This window comes from Solanum pennellii, chromosome 8, assembly GCF_001406875.1.
Source record: "Solanum pennellii chromosome 8, SPENNV200".
In the NCBI taxonomy this organism is placed as follows: Eukaryota; Viridiplantae; Streptophyta; class Magnoliopsida; order Solanales; family Solanaceae; genus Solanum; species Solanum pennellii.
Genome location: NC_028644.1, coordinates 44,121,517 through 44,131,379, shown reverse-complemented (window position 1 = coordinate 44,131,379; position 9,863 = coordinate 44,121,517). Strand labels below are relative to the sequence as shown.

General features: G+C 34.0%; 1 protein-coding gene across 1 annotated transcript; it reads left to right on the top strand.

Moving 5' to 3' along the window:
* The first annotated feature begins 3,775 nt into the window (after window positions 1-3,775).
* LOC107027636 lies at window positions 3,776-9,321 on the top strand. The gene is made up of 10 exons (XM_027919285.1): window positions 3,776-4,243; window positions 4,387-4,573; window positions 4,649-4,765; window positions 5,073-5,146; window positions 5,513-5,617; window positions 5,837-6,102; window positions 6,155-6,224; window positions 7,489-7,559; window positions 8,302-8,464; window positions 9,160-9,321. The coding sequence occupies exons 1-10, from the start codon at window positions 3,776-3,778 to the stop codon at window positions 9,319-9,321; spliced, it is 1,683 nt and encodes a 560-aa protein (XP_027775086.1).
* The last annotated feature ends 542 nt before the right edge of the window (window positions 9,322-9,863 follow it).

Genomic DNA, 9,863 nt, shown 5'->3' with positions numbered 1-9,863 from the left:
TCATGTAAGTAGATGCATACTCAAGTAACTCCATCATCAAGTCATAGTTAACAATACGCATGAATAAGAGTACATTTCATTATAACAAAGTAAGGCCATTACCCGAGACCCCTCCTTTTGAGTCGGTCCCCGTAGTGAGGGAGTTTTCGGAAGTCATTCCTGATGATGGGCCTGAAATTCCTCATAAACAAGAAATTAATAAAATACCTGAAAACTCTAAAAATAATCGTCCATGATTTATTTGGAACGTGGGGTGAATTTCCCAATTCACCCCTAGCTAGCTCGAGACACATGCAGGAAAATTGCAGGTTCATTCGACAGTTGCAGTGAACGGGCCGTCGTCTGATTGGCGCGCCATTTGTGTAAGATGTGTCACATCTTGAGACCAAACCCTAAAAGTTAGGGCCAATCTCGGATTGCAATCGTCGTACTTGACCTCTCGGAGGTCTCGTAAAATCCCTTCCGTATTGTTCATCGCATATAAGCATATGACATGTATTGCGGAATTAAAACTTTTCACAGACCTTCTACAAGTCTTTAAAAATGAAAGAAAATAAACTCCTCGCTAAGGCATAAGAAGGAAACGGAAACTAAACGTTTCTACAAGATTTCAACTATTAGAGAATATGTCTAACTATGTATTTACTAAAACTGATAAAAATGAAAGAGATGGTAAAGCTTATGAAGTTAGTTGGTCACATAATTCAGCAATACATCATGAAAGACAACAGCTGAGGAACAAGTATAAATCAAAAGCATAAGAGAAAACTAAAGTAATGCACACCCACAAACACATATTTCTGTGAAGTAACAAATCAGAACAAACTTTTGATGGTGTAATCATCAGTGGTGGTGTCAATCTCCATGTGAGATTCATCCCGTCAAAGATAAGTCTTGATATCGGTTAAACTATGTAAAAACTTATAAGATGTTCCAAAGGAGATTGTGACAACTCTAAGTAACTTTTATCGTGGTGATGTCACGGGTTCGACCCTCAGTGACCTCACTTATTTTTCTTCACTTTTCATGACATTTTAAACAACTTAACTTGGCTGAAATTAATCAATAAGGTGCTGGAAATTTGAGTTACATTTTCAGCTTATTTATTTTTTCAAAATCTATTTTTTCTATTATATTTAATGTATGAATATTAGTAAATGATTATTTGCAAATTTAATAGACTTATTATTTATAACCGCGAAGCACGTACACATTTCCTAGTTATTTAATATTCCATTCGTTTTAAAAAGGATGACTTAGTTTGACTTAGAACGGAGTTTAAGAAAAAAAAAGACTTTTTAATCTTGTGGTTCTAAATTAAAATTCTGTCAACTGTACCAAAATATCTTTTAAAATTAAATTTAAAGTGTTGCAAAAAAAAGGATCATTTTTTTAAACCGAGGTGGTAAGAAAAAAAGAGACTTCTCTTTATTTGTTTTTTGTCATTTCAAATTCAGCAATAAGCCTGTTTCAACAGCGGAATGCCCATTTCTCTCTCTTCTTGGTAAGTAAAGAAAACCTAATTCCTTATTTCGTTTTTGAATTTTTCGTTCTTAGGTAGAAAAAAAGAAGAGAAGTTTTTAGTTGCAAAGCCATTTACCAAAATCAAGTTTTGACTTTTCGGAATGAATTCAATTGATTTATGATGGGATTATTTTGATGTTTGGTAAGAGATTGTAGAAAAGTATTGATATACATGTGACATAGTGAGAATGCCAAAGTGCTTGATGAATTAATGAATAGAAATGAATATTCTATCATTTGATTTAGTGACAAACTTGAAAGATAGCCCATAAAGTCAATAGTTGGTTTATTGATACGGACCCTAGGGGGAGTGGAATGGATTTAGAAACTCAAATAGTTTGGGATGGAGGGATAGTTGATGTTGTAAACCACTAATTTTATCAAGGTGGCTTATACAATGTTGGGTGCTATATTCACTTTGGGTTGTATAAAATGGTTTATCTTTATATTGAGAAGAGAATTTAGAGAAATTGTTTTAAAGCAGTTCCTGAGGTAACGCAGGGAAATTTCACTCTATGGAGAATTGACAGGGTCACAACTATGAATTGGTATGTTGTTGCAATATCTTGTGTCGTGCTTTGTGTGAGTTGCTAATATGTCTTTTTTCTATCTGGTTTATTAGTTGCATACTCATGATTCATGAAGGATCTTGATCTCAACAAGTTCAGAAGTGGTAGGAATTTTTGAGGTATCAAACTTGTTACAGTATTTGCTCCTAGATTGTTTTTCCCCTTTGCTTCAATAATGTTATACTTTTATCAAATCAAATGCAAGTAATTGATGAGTAAGCTTTTTATTATATAATGGAACATTTTGTTTTCGTATAGCATATCTGGACATTTGTTGGTCTTTCCCAATGAAAGATTGACAACTTTATTATTCCTTGGAATTTCTGGTTTTGATGATGTTTCCGAGGGTCATGGAAACTAGAATTTTAGAGAAAACCTTTATTCGTGCAAGATCAGAGCTTATGCATCGGGTGACTTACTTGCCGTCACAATATATTTTGAATGATTAGTTTGTGGTTAATATAAAGGCTGGTCCTTTCATCTAATACTGCATGAGTGTCACTCATATGGATCCATTATTTTATGTACCTATAGAGGATTTTTTTTTTCATATATGGCCAAGCAAACATTTGTATTGCCAATATACTGAAGTAGTCATCTTTTTTTTTGAAATACATGTTAAGGACCTATACATGATATCCTGGCTTTTTCCTGGATGCTCTATGTTTCTTGTACGTTTTAATTTTTTTAGTTTCACCCTGGTCTCTCCCTATTTCCCCCCTGAACGACGGGAAACTCATTTATGTACATTGAAGTGCAGACTTTAATCTGCTAATACCTTTCATAGTTGTGAGTTACTAGGCGAATGAAGTGAGATTAGGTGGTCCAGTTCAGAACCAATGGATGTATTCCACTGAAAGAGAAATGGGTACATTTAAATCATACATCCGCAACTGACGTTATCCAGAAGGTTGCATAGCAAAGGCACGTGTGGGAATAGAGTTATGAATTTATTTTCTAGATATCTGAATGGGGCTGTACAAACAAGATTTAATAGAAGTGCCCGAAATAATGATAAATGTGATGCATGTGATGCAGAAACATTGAGCTTGTTTCCTAAAAAGGAATGTCCTATGGGAGCAAAGAAAACTGATCCATTTGTTTTAGATAACAAGTCACTAAGTCAGGCACATGCATACTTATTGGGAAATTGTGATGAGATTCAAGAATATATTAGGTAATTTAGTTTAATATAGTATTTTCTTTCGTATAATGATGTTTTAACATATTTTATTTAACGTTTTAACAAAAAAGTACATGTTGTGTAGAGAGCATAAGCAAGAGGTTAATAATCATCCATGAAGATCTAAATGTGGCAAGGCCAAGGATCATTGTCAAAACTTCTCTCAATGGTTTGAAACTCGTGCTTTGCAAGAGGATGTGGCTAATTTGATAAAGCAATTTTCCAGAGGACCAAATTTTGTTGCTAAAAAGATACTCTAGGTATCTCATTAATGGATATAGATTCCATATTAGGCAGCGTGATGCAAGGCATAAAATACAAAATAGTGGTGTTACACTTGTTGCCTCAACTACGAGCTTTGCAAGCTCTAAGGATAAGAACCTGATTGCTGCAGATTTGACAGGTTTGCTTTTTCTATTTAACAACAACCTGTTTATTGTTTTGTAGGTTGACTTATTTTAGGGAAAGGAAATAAAGATATTAAAAGAAAGCGGGAATAATGAGTCAATCAGTTGCACTAAAGAAAAAGGGTTCAAATCTGAACAAAGCTCAAAGCCCATTGAAGAATATGAACTTTGATATGCAATACCGATCAAGAACTGAATTAGCTAACCAATTCAAGATTAAGAGAGAACAACTTGCTAACGAACGCAATGATAAAGTTCAGAAAGAGCATGCACCAATAACGCATAAAAGAAACAATTCTAAGGATTTCATTCCACAACAAAGAAAGAGTAAATTGGTTGAGAACAAATCAGTAATTCAACCATCTTCAGGGGAAAAGCTTGGTACCTCACATTTGGATATTGTGAAAGGACAAACTAAAAAGAGCTTATTTCAATCTGGAGAGTCCATTCAACAGAAAAGAATTAAACTTCCTATGCACAACTTTAGGTTCCACACGCCTTCCAAGAAAGGTGTTACTGTTTCAGTGTATGTGACTAGGGAAACACTTGGTAATGCAGAGGTACGACATGGTATTCAAGATCTATTAAACTTCAAAAAAGTGAAGAGGAAGTCGGTCATACCGGCTACAAGTCTTGATCATTTCTAGAAGAACAACAACTAAGGAAAGAACATGATATTACTGATCTACCAAACTGCAAGTAGGTAAAGAGGAAGTCAGTCATACCATCCACTAGTCTTGATCAGTTTCCACAAAAACAAGCGATACACATAGGTGATGAAACAAAAACTGATAACCACACAGTAGCTGATGATCTTGTGGATCAAGAAGAAATCGACGAGGATGAGTGTTCTATAGACGAGGAAATTGACATTGATTGTAGTACAGAAGGTATGTTTTAAGTGTTATAATATTTATCACTTGTATAAAAGAAATTTCTTATTTCCTTACTGTTACATAAACTAGGAATATTGGAGGCGGAAAAAGTCCGAGGAAAAACAACATGTAAGGATATTCACGCAAGAAATTTGGAAGAAAGAAAGGAGGTGACATTTGATAAAGGACAAGCAGTGGGTCCAACTGGTAAGATAGTGTCGAAATTTACCAAATTTATAGGAACAATTTTAAGGAATCCTAGATTCATCAACTTGATGTAAACTAGTTGGCATGCGGTGCCAAAAGATACTAAAAAGCGCATGTGGGAATATATCAATGTAAGAACAATCACTTTTGAGATTGCATATATTTTATTTTGCATAGTCCAAATTCCTAATTCCATTAGAAGGAAAGAAGTGGGTGATGACTAGTATTCGTGATGCTTGGAAGCGACACAAGCAAAACATTAAAAAGATATTTTTTTATTAAAATAGTACCGTTGAGGATATTCTAGCAAAACGTCCTGGTGACATTCCAGAAGATGAATTCCGTCAATCGATCGAGTATTGGAACAATCCAACTTTTCAAGTAAGTCTAAAATAGTGCACTCTACTTTTTAACTTATTTTGGATCATATGATTCTATTTTTGTTTTATTTATTAATTCAATTGTCTCTTTTTATTTAATTATAGGCCATGTGTGAGATGAATTCTCAAAATTTATGGATTTGAATACTTCTAACACTGAATTTTTTTTTGTAAATTCAACTTAATGGAGGCATCGAATGGGACCTATTAGTTTTGCAAGAGTACGCGTGGCATTGGTAATACTTAGCATCTTCGATCATACACTGTTAATCCATTTGCATTCTTCAAATAGATGGATTGTGGTCTCCATTACCTTTAACCCACAAAGACTCTATTGATACGTTTTAAGTTTTTATATATTTTTTAGCGTGCAACCAATGAAAACAATGAGGAAACATCAAATTCTGAAATGTTTATTGGAACTCGTACAAAGACGGGAAAGGAAATTCAAGCCGATAATCAAGTTGCAATAGTAAGTTTTTTTAAAGTGAATTAATGATGAATTTAATTCAGGTTTAAAACTTTTATATTGTTAGGAGGGCTATAATTTTATTTTAATATGCTTGAGCCGCTGCACAATTTGCTTGGAAGGAATGTCAATTGAAGTTAACTTAATGAACCGTATACTCATTTAAGCTAGAAAGAATTAGAAGTACTTGCATTTAATATGGATGTCAATTTTATTCAATAGGCTGAACTTCAGAATCGCCAAAATTCTTGGGAAAATACAAATGATGCTTTTACGGCAGTGTTTGGAAAGGAGCAGCCTGGTCGACTTAGGTGCTATGGTAGATCAGTGACAACAAGTTCTTTGAAGAAAGACGAGGAATATAACAAGCTAAAACGGAAACACGTCAATGAAATCACTTCTCTAAAAGAAGAAATGAAAGAAATGAGAGAAGAAGTGCGACATTTTTTGTCAATTGCTTCAAAACAACCCTGGATTGAATGTTTGAGGTATGTAAGGATGTGTTGGATCTAACATCGCTTCACCTATTGATGCGGGTAGTGCACAAGTTGTAGAAGGCCAAAATCCTCTACGATCTTTCGGGTCAACTCATGATCCGGTTCTTCTAAAGGTATTTAGTACTTTTTCAAATTAGTCCTCTCAGTTTCTCAGAAAGTCTTCTTTGTGGTAGTTGGATTATTGATACGGTTAATTTTCAAGCTTTTTAACTTCATCTTTGAATCTTCAAATTAGCTTTAGTTTTTTCATGACTGATCTGATATTTATATTGAGAAACCTCTGAATTTCGATTTCTCTATGTAAAAGCCTAAGTTCATTGCGGTCCTTGAATCTACTGTTTATACAGTGGGTTAAATGCTTATATCTGTCATTTCTGTACAACTTATGAAGATTAACATGATGATCGATGTATTATTATTTCGTGATTTGGATACATTTTTTTCTGTTAGAATTTCGATGTAATTTATTTGATCTATTAGTCAATTTGTTTAGACTGGGTTCACTTCAATGTGTTTTATGAATCTTAACTTTCATGTGTATGTAGTGCCAAAATGTTCTTAATGGTCATTGTGGTTGAGATACAGTTGGAGATATGACAACTTATAAATGGAGTAATTGTTGGTGGTTAACTCATAAGTATTGTACAATAGCATTTTAGAGTAATGTGTCTTTTAAAGAGACCTTTATTTTCCAGTCGGGAAGTAATATTGTTTTTCTTTTACTTCTCTTGTTTAATTAGCAAAGTGGTGGTCAAAAGTTGAGGTCAGTTACTATTCTCTAGACTACATTGAAAATCAAAAACAGTTGGACACTATATAAGATTATTCAGTTTTAGTCTTGGATGGTTTTCTTGCACCAATTGAGTTTTGAAAAAGTTAAAATTCTTGGTCAATAGCTCTTAGATATTCTTAATTTTATATTCTGTCACCATTTAATGCGAACTTGCGGTTAAGCTTTAATTTAAGTCCTACATTCTAATGTTTTTGTCATTGCTGAAAGTAGGGAAAACTGAAATGTACATCCCATTGGGGAGACGTTGTCCATATATTTTGAGTGTCAATTCCCTTGAATTATCTAGTTAATGATCCTACTAAACTAATGGAAGTGACTGATGATCATACTTAACTCTCTCCATTGGAAGAGACTTATGATCCTATGAAACTAAAAGGGGCTTCCCTTTTGGAATCCATCCAAAGGTATTTTCAATGGTTTAGTTTCGAATGGCCAAATATAGATTGAACATCGTAAAATATGATTTTCTGAAACACTTTAGTTTAAACCTACACAAATTGATCAACTCATAACAGTTTCCTTCTACTTGGCTACTTCCCCCCAACAATCATATCTGACGTTGTAAATATATTCTAGTCTAACAGGGATCCTCCAATGATACGAAACCCATGTCGAAGCAGAAAAAGAGGTCTTTCCAGAAATCCAGGCTGCAGAGGTATGTGATAAATTGATTGCTATCAAGTTATATCCCAGTGAATTAGGTTCCTTTCTGGATACTTGAAATAAGTGCATTATCTTGCATATATAACGATCTCAATTAAAATTTGGTTACTCTTTGCCTCGTTCTGATGAGTATTAAGTAACTCTGAAGTTGTTACATATTCTCGATATGGTTTTGAATATTGTTGAATGATGGCAAAACACTCTAAATGCGGCTGAATTTTCTCCTTTAGTTGTTGTTAGTGGCTTTGGTTTGAATTGCAAGGTTTTGCTTCTCTTGTTTACCTGTTCATCTTGCTTCTTTCGTATGGTTGAAGTCTAGTTTTTGCTATATGAGATTTAGTTTTCAGTTTTTATTATATTCTGGGAGTTAGCTGTTAAGATTCGAAATGGTGGTCTACTGCGGTACATTTGTATTTAGATGATTTCATGAGTCATCTTAGTGTCGGCTTAAGTACTTTGTTGTTATTTATCTAATGTTGGTGTTTCTCTACTACTCTATTCGAGTCTGTTTTGTTGTATCTTCTCTCCTGAGCCTGCTCCTAGAATATCGTCGAATTTGTGTTATTATATTGATTAATCTCGACGTATTTGCAATGCATCCAGATTTATCATTTGAGTATTATTCAATGTGGTCTTGAATAATTAATGATTGATTAGCCTTAATATATACCAGCTACAATTTGGAATCTGCAATCTGCAGATTTGTCGTTTGTTGTAACTGATACAATCTGCAGATCAAGCCTTCAATATATACCAGCTAATATTTGGAATGTGCAATACACAGATTTGTTGTTTGTTGTAACTGCTGCTGCAATCTGCAGATCAAGCCCTCAATATATACAAGCTGCAATTTGGAATTTGCAACATGCAGATTTGTTGCTTTCTATAACTGCTGTTGTAATCTGTAGATCATTTGTTGTTTTCTGTGAATGATGCTGCAACCTTCAATCTGCTTTTTTGTTCGATAAACTACTGCAATCTGGACTTCTTACCTCTCCTATACTGTTGCAATCTAGAACTTCTTGTCTCTTCTATAAAAGTCACAATCTGATTTTGTGTAGGGAAATGGAGGTGATCAAATTTGAAGTGGAAGATGAAGAGTTTTTGAACTATTGTAGAAGTTTGAATACATTATATATGATTTTGTGAAATATATTCATTGTTAGAATATATTGAATTATTGTAGTACTTTTTGAACTATTGTGTACACATTTAGAATATTGGTTTATAAGTATGTGTATGTACACAACATATACTATCTTATAAAGTTTATGACAAAGCTATCAATTTGAATTACTTATTAGCGGCTTGAGATTATTTATTGGAAACTAATATTGGTGTATTGTAATTAGAAATTGTGTTATATCATATTTTATAGCTAAAATAATATTACCACACTTAAACGTGTAGCCATAGAACTGTAAATTGTGGATGCACATGGGCAAGGACTACACTTCAAAGTGTTGTCATAGATAAAAAGGCAACACTTGATAATTCTGGGCAATATGGTAGCAAAGGCCACACTTGAAAGTGTAGCTGATAAGGCAACACTTTTAAATGTAGCTGCAAAGCGTGGCCTTTGTGTCTTTTAGGCAAAGCTTGAAAGTGTAGCTGATAAGGCAACACTTTTAACCGTAGCTTCAAAGCGTGACCTTTTTGCCATTAAGGCTACGCTTGAAAGTGTAGCTGATAAAGCAACACTTTTAAGCGTAGCTACAAAGTGTGGCCTTTTTGCCTTTTGGCTACGCTTTTAAGCATAGCTGATAAGGCAACACTTTATAAGTGTTAAAGTGTTGCCTAAACTCTAAGGTTACGCTGCTTTCAACCACACCTAAAAAAGTGTGGCTTAAAGTCAAAAAGTGTGGCCTTTTATCAAAGGCTACACTTTTTCATAGTTTAGGCCACACTTTTCTAGGGTTGTTGTAGAAATAAAATGTTGTAGTGCCACCACCATTATCAATATCGACTTTTTCTTCTTCACACCTTCAATTACCTCTTTTAATATTTGTCACCCGCCACCCATCCCCACCAAACCTATAAAGTTGTTATTACCATCAAAACCAAAATGTTGTAGTGCCACCACCATTATCAATATCGACTTTTTCTTCTTCACACCTTCAATTACCTCTTTTAATATTTATCACCCGCCACCCATCCCCACCAAACCTATAAAGTTGTTATTACCATCAAAACCAAAGATTGATTAACAACCAAAAAGTATTTATCAAAGTTTAAAAAAATAAAAAAAGATAGATGGTAGGGGTGGGGATGGTAGGGGTGGGGGGCTAATAAGTAG